General features: G+C 39.3%; 2 protein-coding genes across 2 annotated transcripts in view; one reads left to right on the top strand and one right to left on the bottom strand.

The window, feature by feature from the left end:
- The first annotated feature begins 386 nt into the window (after positions 1-386).
- On the top strand, positions 387-8,367 carry LOC139983656 (uncharacterized). The gene is made up of 5 exons (XM_071997357.1): positions 387-525; positions 1,479-1,577; positions 1,991-2,204; positions 2,791-3,571; positions 8,226-8,367. Exons 1-4 carry the CDS (start codon positions 412-414, stop codon positions 3,543-3,545), a joined length of 1,182 nt encoding a protein of 393 aa, XP_071853458.1. The 5' UTR covers positions 387-411; the 3' UTR covers positions 3,546-3,571; positions 8,226-8,367.
- LOC139983651 (DNA-binding protein RFX6-like) overlaps positions 4,986-15,187 on the bottom strand; it is a 31,502-nt gene continuing 21,300 nt past the window's right edge. Inside the window, exons 10-18 of the mRNA XM_071997352.1 lie at positions 14,508-14,671; positions 13,475-13,634; positions 12,684-12,825; positions 11,810-11,919; positions 11,261-11,378; positions 10,658-10,780; positions 8,830-9,504; positions 8,253-8,441; positions 4,986-7,445 (exon numbers count right to left, since the gene is read on the bottom strand). Coding sequence (XP_071853453.1) covers positions 7,222-7,445; positions 8,253-8,441; positions 8,830-9,504; positions 10,658-10,780; positions 11,261-11,378; positions 11,810-11,919; positions 12,684-12,825; positions 13,475-13,634; positions 14,508-14,671 — 1,905 coding nt within the window. The 3' untranslated portion in view covers positions 4,986-7,221. The remainder of the gene's footprint in view (positions 7,446-8,252; positions 8,442-8,829; positions 9,505-10,657; positions 10,781-11,260; positions 11,379-11,809; positions 11,920-12,683; positions 12,826-13,474; positions 13,635-14,507; positions 14,672-15,187) is intronic.

Here is a 15,187-nt window from a genome sequence, read left to right on the forward strand (position 1 = left end):
GGTCCATTCTATAAAGGTTCCTCTCACTATACTTAAATCAGTCAGGGGAAATTTGGAATTCCCCCGCTCGCCAGCTTTGAAATCCCATGGAGCTACAGCTGGGAATTTGTGTGTTCTATCCAGTGCATCACTCTGATATCTGGTGACCTAAACTGAGTATGCTGCATTCTGAGTCATTAATGAATTTGATGCTACTGTATATACAGTTGCTTCTATTTGCATCTTTAGACTGCCCCCGTAATATTAACTTCACTACCAGAAAAGACTCTATATACTCTATAGCTGTGGTCTTTGTTTCAGAAAATTAGAACATACACTGACTCCCTTAAGTACAAAAAAGTAGTATAAAAACACATTTTCATACAATGTATTTCATTTGTCATCAGTTGCAGCTGAAAGAGATTTTTCACAATGACTCAAGGAAGTTGGTCTCGTTATTTGAAAGTCTACGACCCACTGAAGGCAGGCAGCATAGATGGAACGGACACTAGACCACACGACAGAGGCATCGAGAGGGCGATAGAGGTGAGGTTGTATACATGTATGTATGTATTTTAGATCCTCCTGCAAGCAGGAACTCGTGAAGAAGCCATCATTGGCTTATCAAAGCCGCACGCTGACCGAAGTCAGTCTCTTAGATTTATATTTTAAAATCCATGATTATTAATTGTCAATTGTCAACAACTCTGTAACTGGAAGACATACATTAATCTTGGGTTGACTCGAACTCGGGACCTTATGATTGAAAGGCACCGTAGTTAACCACTGAGCTAACAATCCTAACACTGAGCTAACATTCAAGGTTGAAAGCCATTTCAATCTATTGAAATCATTCAAGGGAATGTAACTATTGTTACTACGAAAACCATGGATATGAGTTTAGACATGCAGCTGTAATTATATCACTTGCTTGAACTCACATATAAACCTGAAATTGATTTCAAGCGATACATGAAAATCATCAGGTATTACGCCATAATTGTCAACATTTATCAACGATCTAGATTCCTGCATGCTCTGGCCCTCCTAAAATATTTCAGTGGCCAAGAATATTTACTTGTGAAGCAGTTTTGAATTCTCTAAGCGTTCTCTTATAAAATACTACATGTTTCCTGTGTCCAAAAGCTGTCATATATATCTTTGCGCTTGTATAGCAATTTGCTCATTTTGGGATGCAACACGGGATCAATAATTCCCTGGATTGTGCTTTAGAAGAGCCTTTCCTGTGCTTAACAAATCTGCATATTTATTGTGAAGTGCATTTAGTATCCTCAGTGTTTTCATCAAACATATCGACAGTTGAAATCCCATCAAAATGAAACAGAAAAAAAAAAGATCTTTCCATGATATTGCTCTGCTTTAATCTGTCTTTTCTTTTGCTTCTTTTAAAAAGCTCTTTTTCCAGATTTGTTGGTTAAAATATAGTTTTGCATTATTTTTCATTGGTTCTTTACTATTTTACATATTTTACTTTCCAGTCTGTTTATGTTCCTGACAAGAATCTACAAAGCGATCCTATGAAGACGCTCTTTGTGGGGAGACTTAATCCAGAAACAACAGAGGAGACCCTGCGTAAGGTAAAGTATCAACATCCTGTCATTGGATGGAAAAGGAAAATTTTGTATCATTTTCAACTTTTTTTAATTTATTACCAAGTGTCCAAAATCAAGAATATAAATCCAAACAGTGTTGCTTGAACTCTGTTTAATTTAATCATAAAGAAAAAAATTAAAGCACCATTCATGTTTCGATAAAACTCTTGAGATGGACTGAGCCTGATGAGATGGGTGGTCAGGGTCTATACAGCTCCGATTGACCCGGGGTCAGTTTGCTGGGCGGGGGGAGCTGATTTTGACGAAACCTACAAACTTGGCACAATTTTCCGTTTGGTATTGATTAAACCTGGTTTATGTCTTTACTCATATACTGATTTCTTCTTTGTGATGTCTGGTTATTTTTCTGTTTAGGATACCTCCCTATTTTTCCGCAGGCTTTTTCAAAATATGGTGAAATAAAATCCTTGAATCTGATCAGAGATATCATCACTGGATTTTCCAAACAGTATGCATTCATCGAATTTGATTTGCACGGAGATGCGGACGAAGCCTGTCAAGAGATGCATGGCAATTACCTTGACAACCACAATATATTCGTCGACTGGGAGTGTGGGAGGGTTTTCCCAAAATGGCTGCCGAGACGTTTAGGTGAGTTCGGTTGATTTTCCCATTGCGGTATCTGTAGGTAGCTATGAAATTACTCACATTACCACAGTGGAGATCGGGCAATGCAATTAATTTTAAAAGCTTCTTAATTCAATAGTTACCGTAGTGATGACCCATTCCGACAATGTCAATTGTTTGCATTTTTCAAATTTTCACAACATTTGTATGAGAAAGAAGGTTGAGAAAGGTCAAACTTGCCAAGTACACAGTATTTAGTGTTTTTTTTTTCTCACTTTTTTGTTCTGTCCACCCGCAGGTCATTATAATAATAATTCTTACACTTTTCAAAGCAACCATAAACATGAAGCCTAAACCTAGCACTCTTATGTGTCCATCTAGGTTTTACTGGTCTTGTTTTTTTTTGTTTTTTCGTTAAAGCTCGGAGAGCGGTTCCCAGCAAATTTACCAATCCTATTGGCTTTTACTCAAAATAAGATTGCAATTTCTAAAAATTCCTAGAAATTTGATTTAAGACTATTAAAGCTGTTAAATTGAAGAGAAAGAACTACTTTACTTTCAAAATGTTTCATATAATGTTGTTTTTATAATTTTATCTTATTCTCATCAGGGGGAGGACTTGGAGGCAGGAAGGAATCTGGACAGTTAAGATTCGGAGGGAAAGATCGACCGTTTAAGAAACCTTTCATATTAAGTAATACTGGTCAGGGTGCTGGTAGAGGCAGAGAAGAGATACGTGGATTTGAAGAGAAGGCCCAAAGGGGGGACGGTAGGGGTAGAGATGTCAAGGAGATGGATAGGGGATACAACAGAGACAAGGGATACCGTAGTACTAGGAAAGAAGGAAGCTATGAACCTGAATACAGGGAGAGAAGGGGCGATAGAAGCAGGGACAGACAGAGGGACGGGTACAGGGAGAGAAGCCAGGAGAAGGAGACTGACAGGTACAAGAGGCGTGATAGGGGCAGGGATAAGTATGAGGATAGGGATGGTTACCATGACGACAGGGGTAGTTACAGACGAGACGATAAAGAGAGATACAGAGATAGAAGAAGAGATAGGAAAGAATCAGAGGAGAAAGTGAGTAAGAGGAGGAGGAGAGGTGACTCCGAGGAGAGGAAAGAGAGGCAAGATGGGAGGAATGAACGATCAGAGAGATATGGGCAGACGAGGAGGTTCACGGAAGAAAAGGTGGCGACCCGAGAAGGAAATGGATCGCCCGATAGAGACGATAGGAGGAAAAGACGGTTTATAGAGGGGAAACGAGAAGGGACATCAGAGTATTCTGAAAGATACACAGAGGGCGAGAAGAAGCCTTGGAGCAGGAGAAAATTCACTGAGACGAAAGGGGAAGAAGATCCATGAATTGGAAGGTGCTGATTGGTTGTAAAGTAAGTAGGCCAACTACTTCGGTTGCCATGTGCAACAGAGGTGGGTTGCCATATTTTATTGTATGCAAAAGAATTAAAGCAAAATAGAGAATTTGCAATCGGCCTGGTTAGGGGCATGGCAGGGGATGTTTATATGTTTTCTCATACACATAGAAACAAGGCTTATATCAGGGTCATATCAGAAGGACACACTGCTGTTTCTCTATTCACATATAGAACTGGTATATATACATGTATTGGTTGTGTCATAATAATGTTGACAAGTTTGGGTCCTATCAATCTAATAAATAATAATAATAATAATACGCAGTTCTTATAAAGCGCAAATACACACTTAAGTCTCAATGCGCTGATTATTAACCCCTGGTCATTGGTAACTTGTCACACCCACACACCAAAGTGTGCACAATTCAATCAATCTCTCCTGGGGCACCACAGTGCACCACAACCACGTGTCCCCCGGGGGACATCCCATAGGGTGCAGCCACAAACCGGCGCACGCAACTATATTTACAAGTTACCTCGCAGGTCCCCATTTATACACCTGGGTGAAGAGAGGCAATGGAGATAAAGCGCCTTGCCCAAGGACACAACGCAATGATCTGGCCAGGGCTCGAACCTGTAATCCTTAGATCACAAGTCCACTGCCTTAACCACTTGACCACAACGCCCTCCAAATAGGGCCATGTTGTAGTGTTATAATGTAATGTGTTATGATAGTTGTGCTCCTACCAGATATCCTTGCATCTAACATGTATCTGTGATTGTATTTTGAGAGAATAACCCTTGCGAGGAAGTTTTCAGATTAGTCAACAATGAAAGATGCATATCTTTGGGGTAATTAGACAAAACTTATAAAATAAATTATTAGGACAAAAACAATCATGTGAGGTGACCATCCCAACCGCTGTGCTCCAAGAAGTTCATTTGTCGCATATTTCAGTCAGTCATATTCCATTAAAACTAGGTTTACCCCACCCCCCTTCCCCCAAACCCCCCCCCCAAAAAAATAAGAATATGAACATCAACAATGTACAACTTTGTTGCTGCAAAAACTAGATATATTTTATTCTAAACAAACTTTACAAACTGTTGTATCAAACATAATTTGTCGTTATTACAAATAATTACAAATAATTACAAATAATATTACAAATAATAAAGGCGGAGTGTATAGCCTAGTGGTTAACGCCGGCGTCTCCCAGTCATGAGATCCCCGGTTCGATTCCCTGCCGACAGCAATGTGTGTCGTCTGGCAAGGGTGTTGTTCAATAACAACTTCCCGACATGGACGTTAAATGGATGTGTGCCGAGAGATTGGCTACGGTCAGCTTGCGAGTCTATAAGCCTCCATGGCTTCTTTCGCGAGTTCCTGCTTGCGGGAAGATCACTATACATACATACATACATAATTTAGCAGAAACCATCGTAAAAGCTTTGAAAATCGGAAAACACAAGCAGATTAAGTTCTGTGAATGTCATTTATATGATAATGCTGCATTCATATTTACCATAAAAAGACAACGCTCTACATAAAACCCCAGACTGCATTTTGTAGTATTCACACCAATTCACAGCACCCATTTTGTTCAATCGCAACTCAAACCATCCTTATAACATCATGTAGTTTCTGTAAGTTGTATCTGTTCATCATTAGTGTGTTTGTCTGTTTGATATCCATTGAAGTTCGAAGACCATTCACATTTACACTCAAAACACACTGCGTCAAGTACTCGGTGTCTGCCAAATTCCCTCACCCTAACAACTGTTTCGATCCAACCCATAAGTCGATATCTATGTTTTTTATGTTTTTGAACATATCAAAATTTCATAATTTGCAAACTTGAAAAATTCTTACCACAACAAGAGAGAAGAAAAGAAAGTAAAATATAAAACGAAATTATCAAAATAATTTTGTGAAATTTAAATAGTTTTATTGATATATCTAGTATAAAGTAAGCTCTTAGCATCACAGTTTGTGAAGTTCTGCTAAGAAGGAAGCAGAAATCTAAAGGAAATCAGGCTTCTGCATTTGGTCCCGGAACATTCCGCAGGAAACATCCAAACTGCAAATTTTCATTTTAAGGTCTAAACATATACCTGTTACTAGGTTATAAGGTATTTACAATATCACAACAGACAGGTTTGTATTTGGGTTCGCCGAAATATAAATGATTAGTTCTGATGATGAAAGAGATCAAAAGTAGAGCTTAAACAGTTTAAATTCACTTCTTTTTCTTATTGACATACTTTACAAACTGAATCTTGAGAATAAATAAACAAACAAAACACTAAAATACATGCTTCTCCTGAGAACTGCATTAGCACACAATAGGGACATATGATAAAACAATAGAAAGAAAGATCACATTACAAATATTTAAATTACAATGGATTGATTGTTAAATACATGTCTTAACTACAAATCTAATGAACAGAAGGAAAGAAGAAAAAAAAAGACATGAAAAATAAAAAAATGAAAAATATTGAAAGATTTTTTTACATTTTATAGAAAAAGCAAGGTGTTTAAATGGGACTCTATTTAATGTTTTTAAAAGAACCATTTGTCAATATTTTACAAGACTTTATTCAACAGCATAAAATACAAGAGAAATAACAAAAAAAATAACCACAAAAAAGACACTCTTTAGTATAAGGCATTTTTTTTGGGGGGGGGGGGGGGAACCTTTGTTTTACTGCATTTTAAATCTGTACACTTTTGATTTGCTTTATTTATAAATTAAAATAAAAAAAGGAGAATTGAGTCTGTTTATACTGTTGTTTCCCTCAACTCAACTACATCAGTAGAAGGATACAATAGCCGATAATGTTGCTTAAAATGGGTACTATATATATTGGTCAAAGCTTAACCATGATATGTTCATATTCTAACCTAGTAGGGATGTGTTGAGTACACTTTTTCCATCAAACTCCAGATTCTTATTTATAGGAAGGAAGGATTGTGTCTAGGTAAAGAAGGGTGGATTCCTGGAGATGCATTTCAGTTCATAGATCTGTCTGTTTGTCGTCAAAGTCGGTGTGATATGTTAGCTACATTGCCTAGCCACTGCTGTCACATGTTGAGCTACAATATATACATGTTACTAAGGAATAAATGTCCTTACTTTGTGACAAAGTCAGGAGACCAATACTAGGGGAAATATTACAACCTAAGGAAACCTAATTAAACCTAATTAAAATCGCTGATTGTTCTCTTATTATGACAGTGTATTACAGTAACTGTTGTTAGGAATGAGAAGGTTCATAGCAGTCTCCTTTAGTTCTTTCCCAAAGCACTTGGGACGGTCAATAAGAAGTCGTTGATGATCTGCTGGTAGATAGCTGGTGCATCAAGCTTCAAGTGGGTTGCAAACCCAACCATGGGAGGGACAGAGTTCTCATAAAGTTCCTTCATCCATTCCCACAAAAATACCCGCCATGATAGCTTCCTTTTACAAGGCATGAGTGGTGATATGTGCTCATACCCAGCAATAGCTAAATCCCCTAGCACACATCTTAGTCCATACCGTACATGTGTGGCAAGGAGGAACAGTGTTGCCATCTGTCGGTAGTGTGGTACATCCGTTTCCATCTGGTTGGTATATAGCCTGGCCCTCCTGGAGGGAGAAATATCCAACAGCAATCTCCTCTTAGTTCATACCAAAGACACTGGAGATGGGCGGTAGGGAGTCGGTACCACCAGTGGGTAGTGCGGGTACATCTGGTGGCAGGGGACTGGTGTTGACCGTTCCCAGTTGAGTGATATGTGGTGTGTCTTGGGTGTAGGGGCTGGTGCCCACCATTTGATGGTAATCTGTGGTATGTCCATGTAATCTCACATTGGATGCAGTCACAGGTGCTGCAATGGACGATTCTGTTTCACATGATTGAAAGGAAAGAAGAGAGGCAATGAATAATTTAGTTAGTTTTAGCCAAAAAATAAAACACATGATTCTTTGAAAACTTCTCAGCCGTGCACAATAATTGTTTTTTTCAACCACATATGCACTTTCTACTTCAAACAACTTGCTTGATTTTTCTCAATATGCTCTCATAAGCAGTTACTAAAATAAAGTGTATATAAAGGGAAGTACAAATGTAAAAGAAAAGATTTAAAAATAGCTAGTTAGCAAAGAGTTAATTATGAATGTAAATGTTCCGCAGATATTCAAATTGATGTGTACCGTACAAGGATGGTAGTCTGTACAGTATATCTGAGATTCTGCTCCCTATATATGTGTTGCTTCACATCTTATTGCTGATGTAGCTATATGGCGGTCGGCAGCAGTCCACATCAAACGGTACAAAATCTTACCAACCAGTACCATTTTGAAATTGATATCTTTCAGACCATTACGAATCTGTATTTTAATTAACATATTTCTGACCAGCAAATCGCTGATTGCTAACACCTGTACTTATTTGCCACCATTAAAGAGAGAATTGAATTCTAAGCATGTTAACATAGTGACCCAAACTAGCCAGGATATTGAATCAAAACTGCAGTGTGAATTGTCTCCCTCGAAAGGTAATGAGGGCGGTAATGAAGAACTCAGGGAAACGAAAACTGGCTGAACTTGTCCAGTGTACATCTCTGCTTCTTTATATACTTTCTATGTTTAAAGTTTTCCCCTTTCATAATTCCTTTTTCAAGGTCCGACCATACAAGCGGGATAGTTACCTCTGGTGTTGTATCCGGGCCCGGAGATAGAATCGTTTGGACTCGGATAAGCAGGGTGGTTGACCCTTGACCTCTGTTCATCTCGTTGAGAGTAATTTCGGCTGATGACGGAGACTCTTTGAACGTTTGGACGCGGACCAGAAGTGAACCCGTCTGCACTCTGAGAGACAGGGTTTTGGAAAGAGTAACCTGAGAAAACAAAGGCAAACACGAACAGTAATAGAGATTAGTTTTGAAGATCTGATGTTTTCACAGCCTAGTTTTTTATTTTATGGGTGATTGTTAGCCATGTTTTGAATGTTAGGTTATAACAGTTACTGTGTGTGAGATTTCGATTCTAGTGGAATGTTCTTCAAATGGCGAACTGAAAGGAAAACAGACATAGGACAATTGTAATATGGACAGACAATTTTGATTGGATCAATTGAGCAACGAAAAGAGTAATATTAGAAAGAACAAGACAGGCAGTGAGTTGAAAGGAAGCAATACACGAAAATGTTGCAGGATGGCTATTTGTGAACATGTTTTTTCTCTCTCTCACTATGATTCCAGTTTTAACATTAATTGAGACACGTACCAGCTGAGGCTGCGTTATATCCGTTGATTGATTGTCCCAGTCCATTAGCGCCCTCTTGTATCTCCATGGTAGCACCCGTCCCCTTGGTACCCACTGCACAGCTCCGATAGTAAACGTCATCCTGGGTAGGGTCCATGGGACCGTACGGACCAGATGATCCGTCCCGGCTGTAGTAAGGCAAATTAGAATAGCTGGAGTATAACACACTAGGAGGATAATAGGACGAATAAGGTCCGAAATAGCTGCCGCTTCGAAACGACGGTTGGTAACTTTTACCAGACTGGTCGAAATATAGATCGCTATTAGCCAACGGTTGGGTGTGGACGTTACTAGAGGGCGGCATCATATTATAATTCTGACTGATGACGCTGTTTCTCATTGATGACATCACAATGGGCGACATCGGTGGCGTCAGCATGCTACTCCTCGAGGGGTAACTTCCGTTATTGATGGCGTGCTGTTGGTAGGGCGTCATGGCGCCCGGTAGGTCTTTGTCATAGGACATGGACTGGTACTCCATGAGGCCTTCCCGGTTGTACCTTTCGGAGTAATCCTCTCGTTTACAGTTTGTGACGTCATTGGTGTCTTCACTGTGAATCTTAGAGGGAGCTGTTCTGTTTGCTAGGAAACAAGAGCCCGGCTGATTTTGGAGTGGCCTTGGTATGTTGTCTAGTTCTGGAGGAGAAAGGAGGGAAACAATTGGGCACTTACATTTTTAGATGAGATAAATTCAAACAATTTGAATTTCAGTACATTTTTATTTTGATGATATAACAAGAGGATCAATAGTCCTACCTGTTTCTGTTACGTTAGGTAATATTTTAAGGGAAAGTTCGCATTTTCTGTGATTTTTTTTCACCTTGATCATTGTAAAAACTCTGCATAATTGTTCACATGTTTTATTAATTGGCATGTGGGATTAATTCATGTTGTAGGTTTTTAATTTTCGGAATAAATTTTTGGTCCTTTTGAAATATTTCTCCAAACCCCAAACCGGAGATTGATTTACCATTCGGCCAGTTGGACCTGTGTCCTGCACCGATCTAGACAGCCTCGAAAATAAAAGTGCAAACGAAACGATGCAATGAGGGGGAAAAACTAAACTATTAAAATATTCAACAAGTAAACCCATCGGTACATGTTTTTTTTCTTTTTGGTCCGTTCATATTGATTTCCTCATTCCAGTCTACGGCAGATAGAACGCTACGAATTAAATTTAAACAAATGCACCTTACTGCGCATTCACGGTATAAAACATATCAACTGCGTTAATGCAAATCCAACGCGTAGCTATGTTGCATTTTTACTACCAGTTAAGCGCTCTTTCAATTTACGGTCCTCACAGGGCCACTAACAGGTGAATCCGGCTCCCGGTCCATACCTCCTATCCCATAATAGTCATTGTAATCGGGACATTTATAAGGGGTTAATCAACGGTCTAGCGTGCGTTACTCACAGGATTAATGCACGATCGGGGGATAATGCAAGCGATGCACGAGGGCGGAGCCCGAGTGCATCCAGCGATAGCATTAACACCCGGAGTGCATTAATCATGTGAGTAACGTACGCTAGACCGTTGATTAACCCCGTTCATTCATACACTACCATTTGTGTGGGGGAAAAATCATAAAACAAAACATTTTTGGTTACATATAACCAAAGATTTATTAAAGTGATGCCCCGTAATTTTACCGTGCGTTACTCACAGGATTAACCACGGTCAGCTGACCTGAATGGACCAATAGGATTTAGGAATCTTTACTAAGTATGCATTAAAGTATATTCAACTATGGTTTCCTTGAAATAAGTGACTGTTATTGAAGCTCACCGGCTGCTTTTGTGTGTTTCTCCAGCCTGTTCTGCAATTCATTTTCTTTGTCATTGTTAAACTGTGATTCCACTGCAAGGAGGATGTATTCATCCAGGAGCATCCGTATTAAGTGAAATGATGCTACAAGTCAAAAAGAAAATATATAATAAAATATTGAAATCTTAACGAAAACAATTGATTTGACTGCATTTTCGGTGTATTTTTAGTTTCTTGGTAAAGTCAAAACGATATACACGCTACCGTGTCAGTCTGTGTCTGAAACACGGGACCAAGTGATTGTTCTCGGGAACGGGCTTTGCCAGATATGGGCAACTAAGATCTTCTCTCTGTTCCTTCATTTCCTACCCATACATCTCGTTCTCCCAAGTCGCGAAAACGTTTTGAGCCGAAGGTGAGAGACTTGAACCACGTTGGTTTAAGATTTAGCCTGTCGCTAATTATGATATTAATAACCATGAATGGCTATGATAAAACAATACACAAATCGATTAGTTTATAGATGTCCTTCATTGTTTAATGTTTCTACACGAATAAGCTTAGGACATTTTAACATATTTCAACAATGATACTATACAAGTCCCGTCCAAAGTTAATACGTACCAAAACTCTTTGCGTTGTTTAGTGTTAAATTATGCATAACTCTGGCACCAAAGAAAGACCACTTTAATAAAAAGTCTTGCGCCCTCTTCTTTAATGACTTTCCATTTTGTTTGCTGGGCTGTAGAAAAATAAATATAAATATATAATTAATGGTGCCTCTGATGAGAGCAATGGTTTTAAATTAACGCGAGCACGACGGTGGCATTTCAACACCACTGAGCATTTGGTTCGCTCCTGCCTCGAATCTCATTTGAACCTATTTGGTATTCAAAGTGGATATCGCGACCCTTCCAGGAATCGTCGAAACTTTTCTAAGGTCGACCCAAAAGTTCGGGAGATAAAACCTTTAACATAATTGTCTTCACCTTTCACAAAATATAACACCATTTTGAAACTCAGCACCCTTCAACTTAACGATAAAAAATTTCACAAACTCTGGGAAAATATTTAACTCCATCCCGTATAGGCCCCTTCCTCTAGGCCATCACATCCACCAATGCAAGGTCGACATGGTGTAAATTGGGATCAACAATCCAAACAAACATTTACCTTGATCACTTTTGTTTCGACGACTTGATCAAGCCATTCGGTGAAAGCCTCTACGGTGGCTTGCTTCTTGAGTAATTCTCTAAAGTCCCTCAGAACTAATGAATTGAAAGCTGTAGAAGACGAAAACAAACATTGAATATGATGACTCAACTGAGAATAGTGTAGATCAGGATGTGGGCTTGTGACCTATAAGGTTTGCAATGCAGGTGAGTCGAGTCCTGAATAGATCATGTTTTGTATTCTTGGGCAAGGCACTATATCTCCATTTGCCTCTCTTCACCCAGGTGTATATATGGTGACTTGTGAGGTAACTTGTAAACACAGTTGCGTGCGCCGGTCTGCGGCTGTACCCAGGCTATGGGAAGTACCCCAAGGGGAACTCGTTTAGATGTGGTGCACTGAAGTGCCCCAGGAGGGATTGTTTGAATTGTGCACACTTTGATGTGTAGGTGTGACAAGTTACCAATGACTATAGGTCATGTGTTGTAAGTCTTGTGAAGGGGGCCTTGGCCTCAAACAAGACTGTAAACCTTCAACTTTAACGTTAACCTTAACTGTTCACTTAGAAATGGAATTATTGTGTTGAAATAGCAAGAGTAGTGATAGTAAAGAGCGGGGCCACCGGACAAAATTGTTACCGGCGGTCAGATCCAACCAAGTTGACGCTGGGCCCTGAAACAAGCGGAGCATTTGCCAACTAGAATGAAACAATATATAGCATCTTTTGTATTACTGAAATTGTACTACTTTCCAGGGGACTCAGTTCCCCCATTGGTCCCACCCAGTGACAGCCAGACGCCGATGGTTTCTGCTGTCTCATAACTCTCTTAAAATGACAACGTCATCTGGTTATACGTTTCTGTACTATACTCACATTCTGCGTTAAGTTCGTTGTCAGGATCCTCCGTGCTGGTTGTTAACAGTGCCTGCGATCCGATATTGTTTAAGTCAACTTTCTCTAGATCGGATCCCATTTGGTCCACTGTTTCTTGATCGAATAGAACTGGCCGTGCGGTCTATATATGGTGAAAGGAAAGATGTGCACGTGTTAATTGAAATGATTGAATGTTATATTGTTTGTAACTGATTCACTTGTACACAAACTTTATCCTGCCACGCACTCAGTTCTCCTTCGGTCTGGAAGGCATCTGAACTTTAACCTCAGCACGAGCATCCTTATGCTTATGCTGACTAGATTAGTAGTGTTGTGTTCACTGTCTGTAATATAATTAGCAAACTATAACTACACTCTTTATCATATTTATAACTCTTACATTATGTTCACTTCATACTACCCCATCCCTCACCCACCCCTCCCCACCCCTCCACCACCCCTCGTGATTCGCTTAACATAAAATCAATCCATCTCTCCATTAATCTTACGCCAGTGGCATATTTCCTACTTATCGTATGTTAGATCGACTTTACCATCCAGTGTGAATACCCAGCTGTCTCCACCAGAGAAGGTTATAATGTTATACAGCAACTGTACATATACTGTCAATATGATTGTCTTCAAGCATGGCATTCTTTAGAGCAGTATATATTTCGTGGTACTTTAGCATAACGATATTGTCCCAACTTTCTGACTTCAGTAAGTTTACTTCGGGACTTCATAATTATTCATGAAATCATACATACGTCATTCCATTATTTGCATATTACCTGTGCAAGATGAAGGAAGGAAGTTTGTCGTTTCAATGACTGGACAAATCTCCTAGCAACCGTTATCTTGGCATCTTGTAGATTCTCCGGTAAACTTTCCATAGCAGTCTGTAACCACTTCTCCCATTGGCTAGCGAAACTTCTGATCTCTGACAGAAGACTGCAAGAGAAATTTAAAACAGGACCATGATGAGGTGACAAAGTTCAAACCGCGCATTTATGGTGGAAGAGGATTGAATCGGAAGGGGTGGGAGGGGGGGGGGGTTACTAAGGGCGGGGCGGGTAGAATTAATCCTCTATGCATTGCGTTCTTTTTAAGAAACGTCACCCAACAAAGAACCTTGGCACAAAAACTAAACAACTGATTCGCTCCAGGGGGGTAGAAAACTTCCAAAAAGTGGGGAAGGGGGGGGGGATACAACATCAGAGGGGCACTTTCTCATTCCACAACCACCACTCGTTATGCTATAAACCAATACACACCGGCCATATTACTTGAATATATATGAAATGTTAGTATGCTATCAATACTGTTATGGTGCACGTGAATAATTAAAATCAAATATTAAAATTAACAAAGGCTTAAGATATCCAAAAGAAGGGGCACATTTTATTTGCCAGTAGGGCACATTCGCTATTTTGGAAACAAGTAGCGGGCACGTGTCCCCAGTGCCCCCCCCCCCGTCTCCTACCTCCTGATCCGTTCTCAAGTCCGTCAACCCCTTGCACTGAAACGGTGACCGTGTGGTCATCGTCGATTCGTGACGATTCCCTCAGACAAAGGAACAGAAACTACACACAATATCATTCAAAATGGTGAGAAGAGATATGCATTGCGTATACCGCTAATTATTTTGCAATTAACAGAAGGAACTGACATTTAAGTAAATAACGGAAATATGAGTCATACAAAACTAAAATTGACATTTACAGTGATGGTAATCAATAAATACCCTGTATCAAAACAAGGTATTATAATTTGTCAAAATTAGCGGGAATAAACCTTGGTGGAAATGTTCATAAAATGTCTTACTTTTCGGGCATTTCTTGCATCGTGGCCGGTATAAGTATGTCAATGGTTGTCTTGTACAGTATAGAGTCACATATGCAAATTAGATCGACGACGATGTTATTATCAACCAATGGGAGCAAATGATCGGGCATTCCTTGCCAAAAGTGAAGTAGAAAATTTGGAATCTAGAAATTCAAAATAAAATATTTTAGATTAGAAATATAACGATATTACACATAAAAACAATTTGAAAAGTTTGCTACTCGTAATAAATATATGAAATATATGTTGAAACCGACTCTTCTCTCTCGTCGGTTTATTTCATGTTTTGTGTACTCCTGCAATACGGTTAGTCCATGTGAAACATTAACCAATCAGACGCGGGTATTTTCTGTGACGTATTGTATATTCATTAAGAAGATGTTGTAAGACACTACGGAGAAGTGACAAACCTTAGTTTCCCTTAAGATAATTATTTCCTATAAAATATTTCTGGCAGCCAAGCTTTGTCAATACTATGTCTCCTTTTTTTGAGAAATTCTAGTTTCCGAACCACGAAATGCATATGACATGCCCTTGACCTATTCGAAGTCATAAAAAAGTATCCCCAATATACGCTTTCTAGAATCAACCAATCAGTGAAGAACTTTCACTCATGTGAGACGTTGGCCTACCGTGTCTTCTTCGAAATTTCGACGAAA

The sequence above is a fragment of the Apostichopus japonicus genome, chromosome 16 (assembly GCF_037975245.1).
Source record: "Apostichopus japonicus isolate 1M-3 chromosome 16, ASM3797524v1, whole genome shotgun sequence".
In the NCBI taxonomy this organism is placed as follows: domain Eukaryota; kingdom Metazoa; phylum Echinodermata; class Holothuroidea; order Aspidochirotida; family Stichopodidae; genus Apostichopus; species Apostichopus japonicus.